Below are 23,638 nucleotides of genomic sequence, written 5' to 3' on the forward strand. Positions count from 1 at the left end.
ATTCAGTCTGACTTTGGGGCAGTGGGGGAAGGCAGCAGGCAGGTGCTGACTCGTTAACACCCAAGCTGGTTCGAAGGAAGGGAAGCTGCTCACGGCCTTGCCCGGTGCTGCCCCTGCTGAGGCACAAACTCCTCTCCTCAACCACAGGGCTCAGATCTCCCCAGGCCATAGCACGTGAGATTCCAAGGAGAAAAACACTGTCCCCACCCATGGGACACAAGCACTGCCAGCACTTAGTCACAAAGGGATCCACAGGATCTTTATTTACAAGTAGGTGGGTGAACTTCCCTCAAGTATTACAACAAAAACATATGTGCGTGTGTGTATATATATATATATATGCACATGTGCTCTGCACCTATAAAGTCCCAGAAGGAAACCCACTCCTGGGAGATGAGGGCCATGTGGTGTGGTGAAAGCACCCTGAGTGGAGGAACGAGGGGCTCACACTCTCAGGTACTGGCAGTAGGGAGAGGAAATTATGAAAGACAGAAACTGGGAGATGTCTTAGAGGTCAGAAGTCAGGAGTAGGGGAAAGATCTGGAAATGCCAGGGGCTTACATCATGTGGGTATGAGCAATGATGTCTCATCCTTCCTCACTGTCCCCTGCTGAGGTGCCAAGGCCTGGGACCCTCCCCAGCCAGCCCCTGCGGCCCCTCCAGGCCGCTCAGAGTGCAGCAATGGCTTTGGCAGCTGCTTGGCGGCCCAGGGGCAGGCTGAGGTCAGTGATGGCCAGAACTACCTTGGGGCTGGATACAGCTGACACCTTCACCAGTTCCGATACCTGCCACAGATAGACAGACAGATGCTCTCAGGGTCCCTTGTGGTAGGTGCAAAGTCCAGGGAGGGCAAAGGCCCCCTCCCTACTCTGAGGGCTGGCCCCTGAGCCCCAGGCTCTGCTAAGACTTGCTGAGGCCATGTGATCAGGAAGGGGGAGCCAGACCCTGGCCCGGAAATGAATACTCACAGTGGTGAAGGGCATAAACTGCAGGATGCTGCCCTGGCCGCCCTGCTCCAGGCAGTCCACACACTCCTCCATGAACCACTGCACAAACTGGGTGTGGGGGCCCGCGGTCCGCGATCCCAGGATGGAGGAAATGAGCAGGAACAGGTTGGCTGTACGGACGGCAGTGGGGTAGGGGGAGAAGGAGAAGTCCATGAAAAGGGTTTGAGAAGAGGTTAGATTCTGGGAGAAGGAGGGACCAAAAAGGGAAAAGAAGGAAACGCTAAAGTGCCCCCCAGAATGGGAGCATCAAAAAGAGGAAGGAAGCATAGAAAGGAAAACTGAGGCGAGTCAGAGGAAGAACTATTGGGAGCCAGGAGACACCAGAGTGAGCAGCTAGGGGAGAGGGAGGAAGGAGGCGGGAAAGGGCGGCAGAGGGGCACCAGGAGGCCCCCCGCTGCAGAGGCCTCGGCCCTGGTTCAGGAGCCCGGGCAGCAGGACTCACCCAGGACTCGGTTCAGTGGGTCTCGCATGTTGACTGTGTGGAGCTGAGAGGCTGACAGGGAGCTGCTCGTGGACCGGTCGGCTGTGGGGCCAGGTGGGGGGAGCACTGAGCAACCGGCCGCCCGCATGCAAGACCTGCGCTCCTGGGGAAGCCCTCACCCACCACGCTCGGAGAGCCCGCCCGGAGGAGGTCCTTGGACCCAAGTCTCAGAGGGACCCCCAGCGCAGAGCTCTCCGTAAGGAGGTGAGAGAACTGACATCTGATGGTGCTGCAGGCAGACGTGGGGCATTACGAGGATCAAGCTGCTGAATCCTCGCACCTCCATTTTACATACAACAAAACTGAGAGTCAGGTTTGCTAAGAAACCAACCAAAGGCATGCAGTCTATAGGTGGAACACCCAGGGTCTCTCTCCTCAGCTCAGGTGCACAGCTGGTCCCCTAGCCCCTAAAAGCCCTGGGAGAAACTTGTAGACTCAGGAGAAAATCTCTGGAAACAGGAAAAATTACATGCACAGAAGGAACCCCTGGCAGGTAAAGGTAATGACATCCATGGAGCCAGGTGGAGGAGGGGTGCTCTTCAGGCAGGAAGAGTGGGGAGCAGCCCCAAGTCCCAGCCCAGGGCCTGCTCCCGGCCTCAGGGCCTGATGTGGGGCAGGGAGGAGGGCGGATCAGAGCTGGTGAGTCAATGGCGCAAACTGTGAAGCACTGAACTCACTTGGGTAACTTGTTAATTCCTCAACCCTGCAGTAAGAAAGAGGCAGGAAAAAGGGACAAGGCCAGAACTAGGCTGGGACTGGGCAGAAGAGCTCCAGCCCTCAGGGAGAGATCCCCAGCAGTCTTTGGAGCAGTCTTCAGTCTCACAGGAAGGAAACAGAGCAGCCATAGGGCACAGAATGGGACAAACTCCTGCCACACACTCTCTGACCAGCCAGCCAAGAAGCCTGTGGCTGGGCATTACCGCAAAGCAGCCTTCTAGGGCTGAAGTGACTTCCCAGGGAAGGAAGCAGGCAGCCAGCCCAGGCCACAGACTCACTGGGACTCGAAAGGATGCTGGTGTCCTCCTCGCTGGAGCTCAGCAGTCGCATCAGCTTGGAGGGCTGTATGTCATCCAAGGGGAAGAGGCTGATATAATCCTGGAGGGCGGGAGAGTCACCATTACCCACCCCTGGATCCTAACATTTCCCGTCATTAGGGTAAAGAGCCGAAGCTCAGCATCTCCAGCAGGGTCGTCTTCCCTTGCATCTCAGTCCATCCCTCACCATCCCCACAGTCCCAGGGAGAGGCCCTGACAGTCACCCTTGCAGATGCTTGTCCTGAGCCGACACAGCCGCCCACGGGCAGGGACCACGCTGACCGCCTCTGCCTGGGAAGGCCCCTCGCACCACAGGAGGCTCAGTAAATGTCTGCTGGGCAATCCCACCAGAAGTGAACAGAGGGGTCCTCTACCTCAATGTCTTCTCGGTGTCTCTTCTTTTGGCGGGAGGACGCCTGTCCCTTGTGGGAGGAGTAGGAACTCAGGGCACACCAGACAGCAAGCCTGGCAAAGGGTTCCAGGAAAGAAGGTAAAATCAGAGGGGCTCCAAAGGGGGCTTCTGTGCTCATGCTCATCAGGCCCCAACTGATGACCTACCCACAGCCCAGCTACCCTGGGTCACCCAGGCAAGGGGCACCCCAACTCTGGGCTGTGGGGACCTGAGGCTTTGATAGAATCCTACTTGGCGAGAGCAGTGCCAGGGGGATCCATGAGGCTGTGCCATTTGGAGGAGTCGGTGAGCAGGCCAGGCAGGATGTGGCCCAGCAGGACCAGGGTCACTTGCTGCATGTCCAGACAGAAGATGGCGTAGAGCAGCTCCACTGCCCGCTGCGTGTGCTCCTTCCGCGTCTCCTTCAACAGCTCCTTGATGGGCAGGTGAGGTGGTGCTCAGGAGCTAAGGGTCCTGAATGTGGGGCTCTGACCTTGCTGCCCTTCCAGCCCAGCTCTCTTGGAGGACATGCCGGGAGAGCCCTGGGCGCTCTGTTCCACCCCTCACTCCGCGCCAGAGCCCAGGAGCTGAGCGGGAGGTGAGGAAGAGACTCTACTCCAAGGAATCTGGCCACAGCACTTTAGAGGCCCCTCAGACAAGCCCAGTTGAGCAGACTTGGTGTTGGGAAGTCAGAGGACAGGACCGAGCCTGGTCCTCCCAGGTATTTTCTACAGTGTCTCCTGGTACCTGAGGACACCTGCTCCCCTAACCTGTATGTCTGGCTCACAGCCACTCCGCTCAAGTACCGTACCTTAATCAAGTTGTTGCAGAACCAGTAGACACCTCCCATGTGCAGCAGGGTGTCAAAGATGTGGATGGAGCGGCTGTCCACCCATCCCTTCTCCAGCACCTTGGCAAATATGTCCGTCAGCACCTCCTTGATGGGTCGCTTAGGGGGCAGCAGGTTCCAGTAGGGCATCATATCCACACCCGTGGATGGGAACTTGATCTGCGCAGCTGTCTGCTGTAGCACGTCGGCACACATATGCTCCAGGATGGAGCTCATGATCACCACCCTGGGGGAGGGGACAGGACCTGAGGTTTAGGTAACACCAGGTTCAAGAGCCAGGGTGGAGTTGGGAGGAAACAACCAGACCAGACATTTCCCAGGAGTTGGATTACGGAAATATTCCTGGGGAGTTAACCCCAATATATGCTGAAGGAGGAGGTAGAAGGAAGTTGTGCACCCCTTGCAGACCTGACCCCACCATTCCTGCTCCTGGCAGGACTATAGCCTGCTGGGCAGAGAGCCCGGGAAGGAGGGAGGGCTGGAGGGGGGCCCTCCTTCCCCAGGTTATCCCAGTGATACATACACACTTGTCTCTCTCTCTCCAATTTACCCCATCCCCCAGGCCTGAACCCTGCCAATCCTCTGGCATAAATAAATACGAACACTTCCCTCTGGGCTGAGTGCTTACGGAGGTCCCCGCCCAGCCTTGGCCTGCTTCCAAAGTAAACTCTTACTTCCAGAACAGGGGCCCAAGGGCTGCCCCACAAAGCTCTTCCCGGCCCTTGGTAGCTGGGCAAATAGAAGTGTACATCCAGGGATTTTCTCATGAAAAGTCTTCAACTATGAACACAAAGCTGGGGCTGAGTGCTAACTGTTCCTGGAATGCTGTTGGCTCTGGGAAAGTTGCTATGACTTGCAGAGTCACTTTTCTAACCTGCATGATGGAGCCACAGATTTCCCACTATTCCTCACTCAGAAAGGAGTCAGGGTATGTAGAATGAATTATGTCAGAACAAGTACTCCGTTACGTGTGAGGAGAGTATGCTGAAGGAAGAACAAAAGAACAAAGAAGGAGGCGGGGGAAAACCAGAGTGACCTACAGACGCTCCCAACCTCATTTCAGCTCAGCGCTCCCACTTCTCCCTTATTAGACATCCTGATGGCTGCCCTGTGAGGTGTCCCTTCTGACTTACGGGTTGGTCCATGCCCATGTTCACAGCGCCAGTATTCACAGTGGCCACGAGGTGGGAGAAACCCAGTGTCCACTGACCCATGAATGGATAAGCAAAATGTGGTCTCTGTACACAACGGAATATTATTCAGCCTTTAAAAGGAAGGAAATTCTGATATATGCTATGACATGGATGAACCTTGGGGACACTGTGCTAACTGAAATATGCCAGTCACAAAGACAAATACTATATGATTCCACTTACACAGGGTACATAAAGGAGTCAAATCCATGGAAACAGAAAGTAAAATGGTAGTTACCACAGGCTTGGGGAAGCGGGGGAATTGATGAGTCATTACTTAATGGGTACAGAATTTCAGATGTATAAGATTAAGAAGTTTTGGAGATTTGTTTCATAACATTGTGAAATTACTTAATACTAAACTGTGCACTTAAAAATAGTTAAGATGGTAAATTTTATGTTATGTATTGTTTGCCAAAATATAAAAACTAAAGTCTAACTGACAAGTAAATGAACCAACAGCACTGAACAACATAGCTGAAGTCACCAGGGAGGCCCTCCAAGTCCTTGAAAAGCTGAGGCAGGAAAATGTCCCAAAAGATGCCCTGCTGGGGGCTGAGAGGGGTGGGTAGGCCCACGACCTGTAAAATCGAAGGATGGGCTCATAGTTCCTAGATAGCGATACAGCTGAGAGAATCACTTTGTTCTTCTGGCAAGATAGTTATTCACAACTTGAGTTCTCGGAGGGCAGGAATCATAGCTGTTTAGGGTCTATACTTCTGGGACACAGCAGTTGCTGGATTATACGCACTTCTGGCTCAGGTTCATACACTAAATGTTGCTGAGTTTAGTGAGTTAGTTGGTGAATAATATTATGAGTGAGAGAGGGTGTGAGTGAGCAAATAAGTGGAATGTTTGGGAAGGTAAGAGAAGAGGGGTTACTGGTGACTGGAGGCGCTGACTTCTCATGGCAGACCTGTGGAGTTCCAGAAGGGAAGGGACGGGTTACTGACCTCTCATTGTAGAACTGCAGGGTGTTCTCACTATACAGTGGCCCTGCCAGTTGGCGGATCATCTGCAGCGACTTCTCACGCTCATCCAGCCCCAGCATCCGCACGTGGGCCACAAGCCAAGCCACGGCACACACTGCCAGGCTGCAAACCTTCCCCTTGATATTATCTGTGATTTTCTGGGGGAGGGGAAAAGGGTGATTGGGGCCACTCTCTCCTCTTCCCTGGCTATCACTTTCCCTGGCCTCTGTGGGCAGCTAAGTGCAGCCAGTGAAGCCTTGGACCACACTCCACACCTCTTTTCACCATTTTGATTTCCCCAGTTACCTGGGTGGGAGGGAGCAGCTAAGACTATGATTACAAGGAAGATCAATATAAACATGAGGTCCTGGATTAAGGGTACCCTTGTTCTTCCAAAATATAACAAGTAATTAAAGACTGACTCTGTGTCTCAGAGAAGAGAGAAGGCTGCTGGAAATGCACAGCTACCTGGATGGACTCAAAGGCCAGGACCCCGTTTTCCCAGGCATTGAGGATTTCCAAGATGGCTGCTGAAATGCTGAGACAGGCTTCGTGCCACTTCATCTGCCTACAGGGGTGTGGGTGGGAGTAAAATCACTACTGGGGAGTGAGGGATAGACTGAGGGAAAGAGTCTTGGTCCGGCCCCCACCACCACCCCTGGAGTGGGCACCCTGACCACTGACACGAGCTTCATCTCTGATGAGTTGTTGAGCAGGGCCACCAGGGACTCCACTTTGGTGGAGTCGGGCCAGAAGCATGGGTGGTCGGGGTTCAGGATTTTGCCTTCCTCAGGCATGCAGGTCTGCATCCAGGTCTCAAAGAAGGGCATCTCTGCTCCTGTGCTTGACTCAGACAGAATCACCTGAGAAAAGAGGGGAGACTTGCCAGCTGAGTGGGATGGTGCAGCGCCCTACACCTCTGTTACCACCCCGCAAAAGCCTCAGCTTCTCCCTTCCACGACTAAAGAACTGGAGACAAATTGGTTCCAGGGAGAAAAATGGGTGCTATGCTGCCACCTAGTGGTCAGTGAAAATAGGCATTGAAGGATTCAGGATGTTACCAAATGACCTTGCCTGGGTGAACACCTAACTTCTGCAACCAGCAGAAGTAATTGGCTTGGGAAGCTGATGGGGGGTACGAGGTAAGGAAGTTATTGGTTATTTTTCTCCTGTTTGCCCCACCCACTCGCTGTCCCTCATCTGACTGCTCCCCCTCACTTACCTCTGAGCCATAGGTCTGGGCCACGTGGCACAGCATAAGGAAGGAGATGTCAAAGAGCAAGGCTCGAACTGAGGCTGGTTTGGCTGTGAAGGATAAGGAGGCTGACCTTGCAGCCTAGGGTAGGGGCCAAAGTCCTTTTCTGGGTCAGGAGGGGATCAGGACTTGACTCAAGGAAGGTCAGGGACCAAGTGGCTCCTTCAAAGCCCTGAGGCTCAGAATCCTTTTCTTGAGTCTCAACTGGAACATCATCCCTTCCTTAGAATCATAGACTCCTGATACCCTTCCTTTCTCCTAATACACAACCAGGTCACAAAGTGGGAGGGAAAGAGACAAAGGGTGGCTTTGGGAGATCTTTTCCCTCTTTCCAGGCTCCTTGAAAGCTCCACTCAGTCATTGCTCAGTGGAGAAAAATGGCCTCCCCAGGATGAGCAAAGGCACCCTCTTGCTTCCTGCTCCCTTCCTCTGCACCCCTCCTTTAGTGCCAAGTGGGTCTGGGGACGGGCAGAGCTGAACTCACTGCTTTCCTCAGTGCCGTGGGTCGTGAACTCATTCAAACTGTGGAAGGAATGGAGACAGGTCACAGCAACCAGGGCGAGGGCTGAGCAGCAGCCAGGGTCAAGGGACTACACCAACTCAGAGGAGTGGTCACTGGAGTCTAAATTACGGGCTAAAATTAAATACCATTGCTACAGAAAAAATAATTTTTCCACCTATTTTTAAAAGATTTCCAAGAGTTAGAGAATGACTCACTGAATGGAACAATGTTCTATATATCAAATTCCAGGTCAACAGAATTCAAGAGCCCCTTATTAACAACTGGGCACACATGGGATCCCTCGATGCCTACTGTTTAACACCTCATCACCTCATCACACACCACTTCACCCTTGGCTGAAGAGGAGAGAGCACTTCATATCCAGAGAACCAGCCCTTCTCCCCAGGTCTCCAGCTAGGATGCTCTCTGCCTTGCCTTGGACATTTCTGCGGAGACCCAGACCCCAGCGCCTCACCCCTATTCTGCTAGCTCCTCCTTCAGACATGCCTCCCTGGCCCTGGTACGGGGCTTGGCCTTCCTTACTTGATGAATTTCCGGGCGAAGGACTTCAGCTTCCCAGTGGCAGCGGCAGCAGCCAGGAGCAAGTCCAGACTCTTCCCGGACAGCATGTGGCCTAGGACCCCCAGCAGCCCCTCTGGGGACTTGGAGTGGTCTGCATCCATTGTCTGGAGACATGACAGGAAATCGAGTCCTGAAGGACGCTGAAGACCACCCCCCACTACACACAGCCTAGCTGCAGTTTCCCTCCCTACATATGTCCATCAAATAGGATAACATGACTTACAATTTAATTTAACCTACATCTTTCTGACTCCAATCTGGAAAACCATTCCTCAAATCTATCCCTGCTCTCTGATACGTCCCTCTCAGCTGAACTGGGATGAGGGTGGTGGACTTGGGGGGAGCAAGGCCACTGCTCCCCAGTGTGCCCAGTTGTTAATGTGAGATTCTACATTGTCTCCACATGAGCGAGTGAAGGCGCCTAGCACAGGGCTCGCTGAGACTGACAGCAACATGTTCATTTTCGATGGTGGCTTCCCTTGCCTTCTTCCTTTCTCTACTTCCAAGTAATTATGTATAAAAGTCAGAAGGTCTGTGGCCTCTGTTTATTTGTCTGGAAGCAGAGGCAAAAACTGGAAGAGGGAAGAGATGGCGGCACGAGATGGGCGCACTCACCTTGAGGATGTTTGTGACAGTGGGCTCTGCCCGGAGGATCAGCCCGGGGTTTGGCTGGATGTTGGCATTTTCTCCTGACTTTGCCTGGGGTGCCTGTTCCCGGTCTGCTGCACTGTGGCCATAACCAGTTGGCCAAAAGAAGGGAAGAGGAATAGAAAAATTCCTGACCTGCTCACTAGTCCAGGCCCACAAGAGGTGGGAAGTCTCCGGGGGCAGGGTGACATTTATGAAAGTATATCTAATACTGCAATTGCTTGAACTGGTCACTGGTCATTACATCTATTTAAAAGGCTCATTTAAGATTAAAGGAAGATGTAGGATTTCTACTTTGCTCACAAAGCAAACCCTTGGTGTGCAGAAAAAATGGTGTTTCCTCTGTCTGGTAAAGCTAGGCATGGCCCCAGTCACCGGTGACCTGAACTCCAGACACAAGGGCAAGAGCCACGCAGCAGCCCAGGGTAGATGAAAGAGGAGGAGGTCAAGGGAACCATGGGCCAGCCAAAGGGACCACACTTACCGCTTGCCCATAAGGTTGGTCATACTGGCCTCAGACAGAAGCCCCTGCTTGTTACATTCTTGGAGTAGGAAGTTGGTACAGTCACAGCTGTGAGGGAAAAAAATGACGAGGGGATTAGGCAAACGGGGGAGTATCACAAGGTGGGAGCAATGGGCCCCTGCCCCGGATCCTCCCTCCTCCAGGATGAAGAACATTCAGGCGCCTGAGGGAAGTTAGAGTGGCTCAAGCACTCAGCAACTATGGGGCTGCTGCCTTCTGCCCCAGCCAAGCAGGCAAACAGGAGATGATGCCCTGAGGCTCCTCTGGCACCAAAGAGCAGGAGAAGAGCCCAGAGCACCTTCTGGGAGAGCAGGGTGAGCAGGGGAATTCATACTTGCAGCGCTGGTCAGCTTTATCCAGCAAGGGTGTGAGCTTCAGCAGGAACTCAAAAGCACAGTTGACATCCTCGGTGAAGTCCTATAAAGAGCCAGAAACTGCCACCTGGGTTCTAGGTCCTCCATTCCACCCACTGCCTGGGATGCAGGCTCAGAAGAACACCCTACTGGACGTAAGAGCCTACAACCCTGTCAGGCCCACCACTGGCTTCCAGCAATTGGACAGGGAGAAATATGAAGCGTCAGCGCTCCTGCGTGGTCCCCCCGGCCCTGATCATCTTGGGCAACCCTGCCTCCTGAGGGCCTGGCTGCCTTCCATCTGGAGACTGGGCACACGTGTGGATGCACACAGAGGCACAGGGACACACACACTTCCAGCCTTGCCCTGGGCACAAGAACACACTACTGCCCTGCTAGCGCCTAACTGACTGTGCCTTTGCCCTTTTTCCTCCAGGGCGGAAACAAGGATTTACCTCCTCCCATGCTACCCCTCCATCTCATTTCTTCAACTCACCTTGTCCCCATGGGAATATTTCAACTTCACCAAAACCTGTGGAATCTAGAGGGTAAGCAGAGGGAAAACAGGAAGCTCAGTTTCTTCTCTTTTTCACCCAAAACTAAAGGCATCCCCTCTGTACCCCTGCTCTGGGCAGACAGACAGGAACACTCCTGCCCTGGAGGTGAAAGCACTCTTAGAACCAAATCAGAAAGCTGACACGTACTTAGGAGGCTGGTGCCCACAGCCTACAGGCCACAGGGACTCCACACTTCTGCTAGCTCAGTAAGGAAATGCCACAAGCTAAAAGTGGAGCTGCCATTTCAAGGACTGAGGCCCGCTTCCTTGGCTCCCGTAACTGACCTGCACCCAGCTGGCTGATGACTGAGCTGAACAGTACCTGGGTGCTAAGAAATGGCAGGGGCTTGCCAAATGGGCTAAATATAGCTCAAGGACTTTCAGAGAAGATAATCGATGGGAACTTGTGCTGGGGGGACCTGGCAGGCTGGGCACAATGCCAGCAGGGAGAAAGACAGGGCAAAGGGCCAGGGTGTCACTGCTTTCCTGAAACCATTCCTAGACTGGCTCTCTGTGGTGTCCACATGCTAGGTACCTTAAGGAAGGTGAAAGCAGTCCACTTCAGCTCCTCTGTACCCTCAGGAGACTCGATAAGCCCCACGAAGCAAGCTTTCCAGATCTCCAGGACAAAAAGTGGGGTGGGGATATGCTGTTGAAGATCCAGAGAGTGAGGCCTAAGAGGATGCCTGTCCCCTTAATCTTCTGAAGGCCCCTGAGGGCCATGTGCAGTCAGAGACTGCACTCCCTGACTCTAACGCAAGAATCAGGGATGGCAGGTGAAATGGCAGGACTAGGCAGGATGGGTATCTACTTTCCTCCATGAATCAGGAGAGACGCTATTTCTTCCAAGAAGAACCAGAAAAATCCTTCCTCCTGCCCCCAAATGGTTAGCCCGCCTGGGGAGATGGAAGTGACTCTGGGCTTCCCACCTGCATGCGCTTCACCATCATCAGCTGTTCCACCAGCGGCTGGGTCTCGCCTGTCAGGTTCATGGTGCCCTCAAGCAAGACCACCGCATGGACTGTCGGGAAGCCAGTCTTATGCAGCTGCTCAGAGTGCACAGCCAGCATCGTGGGGATGCTGAGGGGAGCAGACACACAGGGCATAATATTTGAGGAGCCAAGGAGCATTGCAGGGGAGGTGAGAGCAGGGCTGGGGTCATAGTGTCTCACCCACACTCCAGCCTTTCCTTTCTCCCTCCACCACAATCACCCTGGGAGCTGAGTACCTCCTAATGAGCGTGCCACACTGTTCAGCCTGGCTCCGGAGCTGGGGGCTGCTGAGATTGGCCAGGATCTCCCCAAGCTTCAAGAGAGAATGTTCAATGGCAGTCCAGGAGGCTGATGAACAAAAGGAAATGCAGACACATGATGGGAAACAGGACAGGGAGAGACTGGCCCCGAAGTCCTTGACTTTGACACCCCTTAGGCCCATAAAACCATACAGGGAGGTTTGCCCTAAGGGTGATGTGGAGGCCAGCGGCCTGAGGGCAGCATGCACTGTTTCTAGAAGAAGGGTGAGCACAACAGCGAAGTCCCTGGAAACTATTCCCGGGGGCCTAACTTCTAGGGGATGTATGCAGCTGACTTTGGAGACAAGGTAGGGTCTAACACGGGTAGTGGCAGAGAAAGGCGATGGGGGGTGTGGAGGTGTGGAGTCCAGCGGCTGGAACAGGGAGGCAGCCACAGGCCACTTCAGGAGTGGGCCAGCCTTGCAGGTGGCCATCACTCTCCACCCCAATCAAGCGGGATTCTCACAGCCTTTTGCGTTCACCCACACCCTGTCTGGACCTGCACCCTCCCTGCCCTCCCATTCTGAAGTGCCCCTCCTAATCATCTCCACCTCTCAAATTCTCGCCATCCTTCAAGACTCTGTTCAAGTCCCAGATCCTTTAACAACTTACCCAACTGGTTCAACCCACTGATCTCTCCCCCTAAATGCCTGAACTTATGATCTATACTGCATTTTTTAGCACTGATTTATAAATCACTTAGCCTAGTTACAACTCCAGAGGGTCAAAAGATGAATAATGGCACCAACCAGCCCATTAACCTCCACTTAGCACAGGGAAAAAAACAAAAAGATATAAGACCTGAGAGCCATTAAAATTGTTAAATATTCATTCATTTTTTTTTAGCCAATAAACATTTCCTAAGTGGCCAAGATAGGTAAGAAACCATCAACATAGCCCATTTTTATGGAGTGATCATCTATCTGGACTTTTCACAGGGCAATACAACATACTTGAAAAAGTAATAAATATACTAACTGCATAACAAGTTCTCCAACCAGGCCCTTAAGACCTGGGTGTAACTCATTCTAGCATTTTCTTTACTGGAGAACAAGTGATCCTTAGTGGTCCCAAGCCACAGCAAGACTGTGGCCTTCGGGCCCCGGGTCCAGAAATACCAGAGTCTTCCCTCCCACCAAGGGAGCTGTCTGACCTCAGGTTCTGGAGTATTCCAGTATTTAACATCTGTGCTTGGGTCAAGAGGTGTACGGCACAACAGGCCTGACAACAGACAGGCACATTTAAAAGGCTGTTTTAGGACAATGCTCCAACACAAGAGTCATGTGCTTTTAGACGAACAGTTACATGGAGAACGAAACGAGGATGGATAGTGTGCTTGTCTGTCCTCCAGTTTTTTTCCATGTATGTTACACACTAGTCCTGCTCCCCACTAGCATGTACACTTGTTGAAGGCAGGGACCCTGCTACATGCTCCTTCAACAGCCCCCCACCCCCCACCCCCAGCACCTGGCACAGTGCTGGGCATATAATAATGCTCAGTAAATACCTGTTGGTTGATTGGCTCGGGTGCCACCCTGCCCAAGTCCCTGGGATGTATGCAATGCTTATGGGGAGAAAAAAAAGGAAGTGGGATGATTTCAGATCCTCCTGGAAAGAAGTGGGATGGCATCCCCTCTCAATTAAAGAACCGGCTATGGGAGCAATGGCAGGTGGGGCCCAGGGGAACCAGGGGACATACAGGCCTCCTCTAGTTTGGCGATGTGGAGCAGGGCCCGGTTCTTGGTGCTGCTGAGGGTCTTCTCCAGGCGCTGCAGGCACATGGCAAGCTGCTTCTCCACAGCGGCTGGAGTGCCGGCCTCCAGTCCGTCCCTGAGCCGCTCCGCAGAGGCTGAGGTGCAGCGCAGCAGCCAGTGGAGGGCGCTGAGCAGGGCCCGGCACAGCCCGATGCACTCCTCTGCTTTGCCGTGACAGCTGCAGGAAAGTACGCAATCTGTCTCTGCTCCAAACGCTGAAATTTGTCCCATACCAATGTTCCCCAGAATGCTTGGCACTCCCCTACTCAGGACAAGAGTTGGGAAGCTAGCAAAGTCCTGCGGAAGACAGCCCCACTGGCTTGCACTGGACAAGATTTCAAACGAGCTATTCTAAATAGAGAAAAGGCATTTTTGTCCTATGGGAATATGCAGAAAAGGCTGGAGAGGGGTGGATGCTGATGAGCAGGTGGCAAGAAGTGTGGGAGCCCACAGGGTTTGTCTCAGTCTGTGTGCTAGGAGCTTCTCTCTTACGCTAAGATAATGCTGGAAGGCTGTGAGCCCCTCCCTCCTGCCATTACCTCAGTCGGTCACAAAACATGTCCATGATATCCAGCAGAGCCTGGACACACAGGTCCCGGGAAAAGTCATCGAACTGTGGAAAGAACAGTGGCAATGCTACAAAAATACCCCAGTCAACCCCTGGTCTCCCAAATGAGGCAGATGGCACATTTAGGGTGCCTGCATCTTTCCTCCAACCTCAGGTTGCAGACCTGGCATCTTTTCAACAGTGGAAATTGGCTTCTAATGGTCAGCCCCCACCTCCCAGGAAGCCCCTCCCTCCAATAGAAGGCGGCAGTGCCAGCCAGGGACATCACGTGCTACCTGCCTGTCACTACGTATCTCTTTCCCCCTGTCCCCACCTGGCTCCTGGGTGGTTATGGTCATACCTTACTGATAGCTGTGAGGACAGAGGAGTAGGAGATCATCTGGAGGGAAAGAAGAGAGATAAAGGTCAGACAAGTAGTGTCACATAGTTGAGAGGAACAAATACTGCCACTGACCATTGCTGTGGCTCTCTTAAAACCCCGACCCCTTCAAGGGGCCATCCTCAACCCACTGAAACAAAGGCAGTAACTCTAGGCATTGCCCTCATTCTGGCTTCTCTCAGACTCATTGTAAATGACATCATTAGCATAAACTCACTGAGATGATTTTGATACATCCAAAGGTGCCATGACCCATGTTCACATGCCACTCAGTGTCCACTAGGTACGAGGCTCACCTGACTGCTGGAGGGCAGAAGAGTGGACAAGAATGGATGAGCTTACTTGACCAGTACAACTTCTATTAAGAGTGATTTTATCTGGAGAACTGGAGATAAACATTTCCTCCAATGAACAGGTAGTAGTACCTGCACCTTGAAATAGGTAGTGGGTTTCACTCTTATTCTCTAGGACTCCTCCATGAACCTTCTCTGATCAATCCCAAACTCCCACCCAAAGCTGCAATCCTCTCTCTGTGCTCCAAGTAATCCTCTTATAGTCAATATCACACAGCCAGGTGGCTTTGCTCCCATCAAACTGGGAGCCACTTGAGGACAAGGATGCTTTTAGTCAGGGACCACCATGAATGTACGGTAGATAATGTTTGTAGAATGAACCAGGAAAAGCATACCCTTAAATAAGCATTTCCTAAAGAAGCTTCCAAAGCGGCATTGTCCAACTCAGAAACCACTAGACACGTGTGTCTGTTTAAATTTAAAGATTAAAAAAAATAAAAACTCAGTCCCTTAGTCATATTTGCCACATTTCAAGTGCTCAACAGCCATATATGCCTAGTGGCTACTGTACTGGACAGAGCAGATACAGAACATTTCTATCATTGTAGAAAGTTCTTTGTGACGATATTCCAAAGGTTCAAGATATTAAGAAATTTTACACACATACACATGCACATGCACAAACACAGAGCTTCTGTGTGGTACAAATTTGAAAAACCCTGGAATAAACATAAAAAAAGAGTTTTCTTTAAAGTAAAAGGTTATTTTATTTATTTTTATTTTTTTAATTTTTTATTAAGGTATGATTGATATACACTCTTATGAAGGTTTCACATGAAAAACAATGTGGTTACTACATTTACCCATATTATCAAGTCCCCACCCATACCACAGTGCAGTCACTGCCCATCAGTGAAGCAAGATGCCACAGATCCACTATGTCTCTTCTCTATGATACTGTTCTCCCCGTGATCCCCCACACCATGTGTACTAAACATAATACCCCTCAGTCCCCTTCTCCCTCCCTCCCCACCCGCCCTCCCACACCCCTCCCCTTTGGTAACCACTAGTTCATACTTGGAGTCTGTGAGTCTGCTACCATTTTGTTCCTTCAGGTTTGCTTCATTGTTACACTCCACAAATGAGGGAAATGATTTGGTACTTGTCTTTCTCCGCCTGGCTTATTTCACTTAGCATAATGTCCTCCAGCTCCATCCATGTTGCTGCAAATGGTAGGATTTGTTTCTTTCTTATGGCTGAATAGTATTCCATTGTATATATGTACCACATCTTCTTAATCCATTCATCTATAGATGGACACTTCGGTTGTTTCCATATCTTGCCTATTGTAAAAAGTGCTCTGATAAACATAGGGGTGCATATGTCTTTTTGAGTCTGATAAATTGTATTCCAAGGAGTGGGATTCTGGGGTCAAATGGTATTGCTATTTTTAGTTTTTTGAGGAACCTCCATATTGCTTTCCACAATGGTTGAACTAGCTTACATTCCCACCAGAAGTGTATGAGGGTTCCCCTTTCTCCACATCCTCACCAGCATTTGTTGTTCTTAGTCTTTTCGATGCTGGCCATCATTACTGGTGTGAGGTGATCTCATTGTGGTGTTAATTTGCATTTTCCTGATGATTAGTGATGTGGAGCATCTTCTCATGTGTCTGTTGGCCATCTGAATTTCTTCTTTGGAGAACTGTCTCTTCATATCCTCGGCCCATTTGTTAATCGGATTATTTGCTTTTTGGGTGTTGAGGTGTGTAAGTTCTTTATATATTCTAGATGTTAACCCCTTGTCGGATATGTCGTTTACAAATATATTCTCCCATACTGTAGGATGCCTTTTTGTTTTGTTGATGGTGTCCTTTGCCATACAAAAACTTTTTAGTTTGATGTAGTCCCATGAGTTCATTTTTGCTTTTGTTTTCCTTTCTTGAGGAGATGGGTTCAGGAAGAAGTTGCTCATGCTTATATTCAGGAGATGTTTGCCTATGTTGTCTTCTAAGAGTTTTATGGTTTCATGTCTTACATTCAAGTCAGTAAAAGGTTCTTTTAGCACAGAACTTTACGGTAGGACTTCTCTGAGTCATAGTATACTTATATACAATGAGAATCTCTAAGATGACTGGAGCTGAAACAAGCAACACTCTTCAAATTTATTTGACCAAGAAATCTCATCTAACTAGTATTTCCAAAATGTGTCTTGAGAAATTCAACCTGAACTGTGTGCTCCCTGAGAACAGAAATAGTACTGAATTTTTGTGTGTTTTCTCTAGCACCCAGCCCAGGGCCTAGCACATAGTAGGCCCTCAGTAAGTTCTTATTGCTTTGGATTGATGAATTCTACTAACTAGCATTCTGAAAAAATTGTACCTTAAAACAAATTTCTTTTAGTGAAACCTATTCATCACCATCATAACATTGGAAGTATAGATTCAAGAGAAATAATTTGTCCTGAATGAAATTAAATTCTATAAAGTCTTCTGTGTTATCATATTTTTAAAAAGTAATTACAGTATGCCAGTAAACTACAAATAATCCTGTAGAAAAGAGTTACAATTGTATACTCAAAATCATAAAGTGGAAAAATACACCAAAAAGAAAAAGAAAAAGAATACAAAGGTAGAAACTGTCAGGATAATCACCTGCCTCATGGGTTGTCTTCCCTAGAGGAACAGAAATTCCCAAAGATTTAAGAAGAAAGCTAAGTCAGTCTCAACCACCTTGGTATGGTGAGTTTTACATGCACGGCAATGCCTTCCTTGTACAGTTTCCTTATCACCTGATGAGACTGCTCTCTGCTCAGACATCTTTAACTAGTATTCTTGGACAAACAGGAGCAAAACACATAGAGGACTTCGATACACAATCAGTGTTTAGTGCCACTCTGCTCAGCGGGATGCACTGTGAAGGCACAGCTGGCGATCTGACAGTGATCAGAAAGTTGGGGGCCTGCCTGGGCAGAAAGGCCATGATGTTCCAGGCGGGTATTTATTTATGTATAACTGAGGTCCCCAGAGCAAGAGCTTAGCAGAGAATTGAATGTTGCTGGTTAGCAACCTGAAGGGGGAGCTGGATATTCCCACTAGAAACTGACCCCAAACTACCAGAGAAGAAGTCCCCAGTTCTGTATGTTCTGAGGATACCAGTAGTTATTATCAATTTATGGCCTCCAAATTCAGAATTCTGTTCAGTGAATTTTTGTTAACAGTCTCAGTAAAGCACTGCTATTCTACAGGCCTAAAAATACTTCCCACATGGTGAACTGTTTTTCACAGCAGGATTTAACCTATTCCAGCCTTAGTATACCCACCAATGGAGAAGCTCTATAGTATCATGTTCCTGAGACTGGGATCTCTGCAGCTCGCTGGGCACCTGGCTGGCCCAGACTGACTCTGCAGCTGCTGTCTCACTGACTCTGCTCTTCATACTCCACACCTAAAATTCCTCCTAAGTGCCCCCTACATGCACAGCACTGGACCAAAGAGCCCTCTTGACTCTGAAAGAAGAATAAATTACTAATTTTGGGTAGCATTTTACATTCATACAGGTCCTTCATATATATTTATTTCTCTCACTGTTATTTTAGCCTCTTTCCCCCTCTTGCCTGTCCTATCTCAAGATTCTTCTATTTTTAAAAGGACTCCCCACAGACCCCACATTTCCAAAGAACCACCACCCTCTCTCTCCTGCTCTTCAGACATAAGATTTCTCTACATTCATTGTTTCTACCTCCCCACCTTCCACTCGTTCGCAATTCATCCCACTGCAACCCCTTCTGTACTTAACACTGTGAATCTTCTCACCAAGCTCATCAACAAACTCTTGTTGTTCACCACCCCCCGTGGATACTTCTCAGTTCTGACCTCTCTGACCTCTCCTGGCATCTAACACCAGGGAACACTGGCTCATTCTGTGGTCCTCTCCTCCCTTGGCTTTTCTTGATGCCACATACTCTTGCTTTTCTTCCCTCCTCACTGACTCCTTCTTCTCAGATTCCTATGAGGAATTCTCTTCCTATGGGTGTTCCTTCAATGTGACTGGTTCCTCAGAAATTAGACTTGGGCCATTTCTTTGCTCACTCTCCACAATCTCATCCCTGCCCATTGCTTCAATTAACCAATTACCATCTGTGGTAAATCATCAAAAGTTCCAGTCTAGACCTCTTCTGAGTTCCTGACATTTATGTTCGCCTGCCTCCTGAAGGTCTTCTGGGTGACAGCCCACACAGGCACCTCAACACTTAACAAGGCCCACATCTAACACGTCATTGCCACCCCTGACCCTAACAAAAGTCCTTGCAATCTACTCCCACTGTCTCCTCCCAGTCCCATCAGCCATCTAGTTGCCCAAAACAGAAACCTATACACTGGTCTTGATTTTTTCCTCTCTCATGCCCACCAAATCATCCTGATGCTACTTCCTAAATTGTTCTGAATTTATCTTTTTCTTCTGTTGCCACTTCCCAAGTTTATGCTAGTATCATCTCTTATGTGAATTACTGTAATAGTCTAAATCAGGGGTTGGAAAACTGTATCGCTCACGAGCCAAATCTGGCTCATCACCTTTTTTGGAAATAAAGTTTATCAGAACACAAGCATGTACACTTATTTACATATTGTCTACATATGCTTTTGAGCTGCAATGACAGACTAGTGGTGACAGAGATCATACAGCCCACAAGCAGAAAGTATTTACTATCTGGTCCTTTAGAGAAAAAACATGCCAGACTAAATGGTCTTCCTGCCTCTGTCATACCTCCCTCAGACGCACTCTTCAAACTATAGCCAGACTGATCGTTCTAAAATTAATCCACCAATTCCCCAAATTCACAAAGTCAAGAAAATCTACATCAAAATACAATTGTATTTTTTATAGGAATTTAATGTTGATTCTAAATGTGTCTGGAAAAGAAAATGCCTAAAACACCAAAAAATTTTTGAAAAACAAAACAATGAATGGAAGACATGCCCAACCAGATAGCAAACATTCTATAATGGTATAGCAATTAAAATAGAAAAGTACTGGTGCAAAAAACAAATATAGCAATGAAATAAAATATACTAGAATGTCATATACTTTGTCTATATAAGAATTTAGGATGTGACAAAGAATGACCTACTCAATAAAGGTAATTGAGCCAAATGTCCATCTATTTTGAAAAATAGATACAAAAATTTGGATCTTGTCATTACCACACAATAAATTCTAAATGCATCAGACAAAATAAGTATAAAAAATAGAAGGGAAATGTTGGCAAAAATTAGAGACAAATACATTTTGATCCTTGGAGCAGGGAAGCCCTTAAGCAAGACAAAAGACATATACAAAAAGAATGATTAAATCTGACAACGAAAACATTAAAAATTTCTGTATGGTAATTAAAAAGTCTTTTTTTTTAAGTGATAGAAAATTTAAAATATATGTAACAGAAAGGATTACAAGATAGATTATATTGAAAGATACTTAAAAATCAGGAAAATTTCTTCTTGGGGTGATGAGAATGTCCTAAATTGACTGTGGTAATAGCTAAACATACCAAAACCCAGTAAACTGTATACTTTAAATGGGTAAGTTGTATAATAGGGAATTTATATCTCAATAAAGCTTTTACCAAAAATAAATAAATAACAAAACAATAGAAAAGTGGGCAAGTGACATACCTAAGTAATTCACAGAAAAGCTAGAGAGCCAATAAACATATGAAAAAATGTGCTCAACATCACATTCAGGGAAATCGAAACTCTTAACAGGATGCAATTTCTGCCTCCCTAGAAAAGAGCCTTAAGAGAGTCTATCCAGCATAAGAAAGGTGTGGGGAAATACTGCCAAGCACTATGCAGGGGTGTAAACTGCTAAAATCCTTTTGGAGGGCAAGAGACAGGACTTAGTACAACTTAACTTGAGTACTCTTCAAACCAGCAATTCCATTTCCAGGTAGCTATCCTACGTAACTATTCCCAGATATGCAGAGAGGGAAATATAAGGATTTCCAGTGATGCAGTGATTGTAACAGTAAAAAATTAAAACCTAAATTAGAGTACATGTGGAACATCATGCAGTAGTTAAAAAGAGTAAAGTAGATGAGTATGTACAACATGAGAAGTGGACATAAAGCCAAGAGGAAAAAGGAAGTACCAGCACCATGTGCCAACTGAGGAATACCACTTGGCCATTTAAAAAAAGAACCCACCACTGACATACACACAACATAGATCTCATAAACATGTATGTTAAACAAAAGAAGATGCTATATGATTCCATTTCTATGAAATCTAGACATAGGCAATGTTAATCTATGGTGATAAGAAAACCTTTAGTGGTTATAGGATGACAGACTAGAAAGGGGCAGAGGGAACTTTCTGGGAAAATGGAAATGCTCATATCTTACTTTCGATGTTGGTGACATGGGTATATACAATTGCTAAAACTCACTGAATTAATCTTAAGATCTGGGCATTTTTTTGCATAGGATTACATATAAATCCTATCACACTACTGTTCCACTTAAAACCCTTTGATTACTCAACACCCTCAGGTAAAGTCCAGACTCTGCATCACCACAGGTCTTTTATGATCTAACCTCTGCCTCTCTCTATAAACCCATCCCCTCCTTAAAGGCTTGCCCAGCAGTTCCCAAAACGTGATCCAGGTACCCTGGGGGGTCTCTGAGGTCAAAACTATTTTTAAAATACTACTAAGATGTTATTTACCTTTTTCATTCTCATTCTCTCACAAATGTATATGGAATGTTCCAGAAGCTCCAAGAGATGTCGATGATATATAATTAAATGTGTGAACAATGGAATATCTGTGTAACTTAGGAATGGATACTTTCCAAATGATCAATTCATAATATCATAAAATCATGTATGGATAACAGGTCTATTCAAAGTCAATGGATTTTAATGTAATAGAGTATTAAAAGTTCATTGATATGGTTGAATTTTAGTGTATAAAAGGATATCCAGTTATCTGAAAAGCTTATTAAAATACTCCTTCCTTTTCAAACTAAGTATCAGATGTGTAAGACCAGATTTTTCTCCTGTACTTCAACCAAAATAGCCTACTCCAAAAACTGAATGTAGGAGCAAATATGAGAATTCAGCCACCTTCTATTAAGCCAGACATTAAAGACACTTGCAAAAACATAAAACAATGTCACTTGCCTTGCTAAATTTTTGTTTTGGAAAATATGGCTTTCATAAAATGTTATTTAGGTTGACATGTAATAGATTTTCTATTGTCATTTTAAAGAAATTCATAAGTACTTTTAAAATTTCTGTTTGCATTTTTAAAATGTAAATATGGATAGATATAAAACATATAAACAAAAGCTCTGTGGGAGTCTCAATAATCTGTAAGAATAAAAAAGGGTTCTAAGCCCAAAAATACTGCTCTAGTCATACCAAACTATTTTCAGTTGCTAAACAATATCATGCTAATTTTTGCTTTGCAGCATTTGCATATGCTTTTCTCTCTGCTTTGTACACTCTCATCAGTCTGTCTGGCTATCTCCTACTCAACATTCAGGTCTTGATTTAAACATCACTTCCCCAGAGAGCCTTCTCTGACTGTTCAGACTGGGTTAGGCACTGACCCTCACCCCCACCCCACACCACATACTCCCATAGTACCAACCTGACCTATATGGTAGGCTAGTCACCACCCATCCTGTGGCTGACTGCTTACTCACATGTCTGTATTACCCACTAAATTTCTTGTGTGCTGGGATCAGGTCTTGTTCATAGCTATATCCTCAGGGCCTATGGTACTCTTCTGCAGATACAAGTGTTTGTGAATATTGATTGATAGATTAAGTTAATACAATATTCATCACAACCAATGAAGTGTTATTATTTTCACAAGAAAACCAAGGCTCAGAGAAGTAATGTGTTTAAACAAACTTCCCTACAAAGTGTGAGCTGACAATTAATTGTACCCTGCCTTTTACCATCAAACCTCACTTCAACCTCTCTAAAATAGGTGGAACAGTTTACCTGGGAACTAATGGCATACTTCAGGTAGGACAGGATGAGAGGATTGGGGGAAGGTCCAATCATGGCCTGCTCCAGTAGTGCTTCTGCAAAGGGAATAACAAAGTAAGACTAGGTGGTTAAACTTTTCTAGCTTTAGCCCTCCCATCCTTCCTTCCTACTTCACTTGAGACCTGCTAGGTTGAGAATGTCCCAGGTGGCTCCTTTGGGAAAGAATTTCTTCATGTTGATTGCCCACTGGTAGTCACTCCATCGCTCTTTCCAGGCTTGCAAAATGGCTTGTTTCAGGTTCACCACTTTCATGATTTCACTTCGAGGAGACAGGGCCACTGGCAGTCAGCTTTGAGAAACTGAGCTAGAGAAGGAGACGTGATTCTGAGGGAAAAGAACAGGAAAGGGCAGAGTTGAACGGGGAAGAATTAAGGGAGGCAGAGGAACTAGAATGGAAAAAAGGGGGATGGGAGCAAGGCAGGGATCCTGTTAGGTTTTTCCCTCCTGAACCATTCTTCCATAAATTGGATCATTAAGAAACTGGAGCACTAAGAGACCACTGTCAAAGGAGCTTAATACAAAGAGTTAAGAGAGCAGCAAGGGGTTAAGCTAGTTTCGGTTGCCCAATTACGCCCTTAGCTCTGGCTGCGTCCCTCAGCCAAATCCAGATTTCTTCCCCCCACGTCCTCCACCTTCCCCAACTCTGGAACTATAATTCCCTATTTCCTTTTCATCGACCCCCCCCCCGCCCAAATTTGAGCCTACCGCACAGCCTAGCTCTGGGTCCTAGGTGTCGCCATTTTGGCACTTATCAAAGAGCTAGTTTTCTATTGGCTGGGAGTAACACGCATAAACCAATAGGAATGCAGCAAGGGAAAGCGCCCTCCACAATGCCTTCGGGGAATTGTAGTTGGTTGGAAGGGGCTAGCCGTGAAGTCAGTCCACATGGTTTTTCTTCTTTACCGGTAGGCTTGTAGGAGCTGAGGTATCAAGGAGGCTCAGGGGCGGATG

At 47.8% G+C, this 23,638-nt stretch overlaps 1 protein-coding gene and 1 non-coding gene across 9 annotated transcripts in view; both read right to left on the minus strand.

Annotated features, from left to right (window-relative positions):
- Positions 1-232: 232 nt before the first annotated feature.
- Positions 233-23,638, minus strand: part of MED24 (mediator complex subunit 24) — a 30,830-nt gene continuing 7,424 nt past the window's right edge. For 4 of the 8 annotated variants that reach the window (XM_017642471.3, XM_017642474.3, XM_037022670.2 and 1 more), the window contains 26 exons: positions 22,810-23,011; positions 22,640-22,722; positions 14,300-14,338; positions 13,931-14,004; positions 13,337-13,569; positions 13,145-13,201; positions 11,575-11,686; positions 11,276-11,426; positions 10,882-10,995; positions 10,287-10,331; positions 9,772-9,854; positions 9,399-9,485; positions 8,882-8,993; positions 8,228-8,370; positions 7,667-7,704; positions 7,150-7,232; positions 6,612-6,790; positions 6,396-6,495; positions 5,910-6,085; positions 3,725-3,989; positions 3,166-3,347; positions 2,897-2,987; positions 2,484-2,583; positions 1,450-1,530; positions 969-1,117; positions 233-785 (listed from right to left, as the gene is read on the minus strand). In XM_017642471.3, coding sequence (XP_017497960.1) covers positions 669-785; positions 969-1,117; positions 1,450-1,530; positions 2,484-2,583; positions 2,897-2,987; positions 3,166-3,347; positions 3,725-3,989; positions 5,910-6,085; positions 6,396-6,495; positions 6,612-6,790; positions 7,150-7,232; positions 7,667-7,704; positions 8,228-8,370; positions 8,882-8,993; positions 9,399-9,485; positions 9,772-9,854; positions 10,287-10,331; positions 10,882-10,995; positions 11,276-11,426; positions 11,575-11,686; positions 13,145-13,201; positions 13,337-13,569; positions 13,931-14,004; positions 14,300-14,338; positions 22,640-22,722; positions 22,810-22,939 — 3,024 coding nt within the window. In that variant the 5' untranslated portion in view covers positions 22,940-23,011 and the 3' untranslated portion in view covers positions 233-668. Of the gene's footprint in view, positions 786-968; positions 1,118-1,449; positions 1,531-2,483; positions 2,584-2,896; positions 2,988-3,165; positions 3,348-3,724; positions 3,990-5,909; positions 6,086-6,395; positions 6,496-6,611; positions 6,791-7,149; positions 7,233-7,666; positions 7,705-8,227; positions 8,371-8,881; positions 8,994-9,398; positions 9,486-9,771; positions 9,855-10,286; positions 10,332-10,881; positions 10,996-11,275; positions 11,427-11,574; positions 11,687-13,144; positions 13,202-13,336; positions 13,570-13,930; positions 14,005-14,299; positions 14,339-14,555; positions 14,642-22,639; positions 22,723-22,809; positions 23,012-23,392; positions 23,445-23,638 lie in introns of those variants that run through there. The other 4 variants (XM_017642470.3, XM_017642476.3, XM_017642477.3 and 1 more) reach the window with 4 other exon arrangements.
- On the minus strand, positions 7,311-7,414 carry LOC118969587 (small nucleolar RNA SNORD124). The gene has a single exon (XR_005062458.1). It is a non-coding gene; the product is annotated as a small nucleolar RNA SNORD124 (small nucleolar RNA).

This window comes from Manis javanica, chromosome 4 (assembly GCF_040802235.1).
Source record: "Manis javanica isolate MJ-LG chromosome 4, MJ_LKY, whole genome shotgun sequence".
Taxonomy (NCBI): Eukaryota; Metazoa; Chordata; class Mammalia; order Pholidota; family Manidae; genus Manis; species Manis javanica.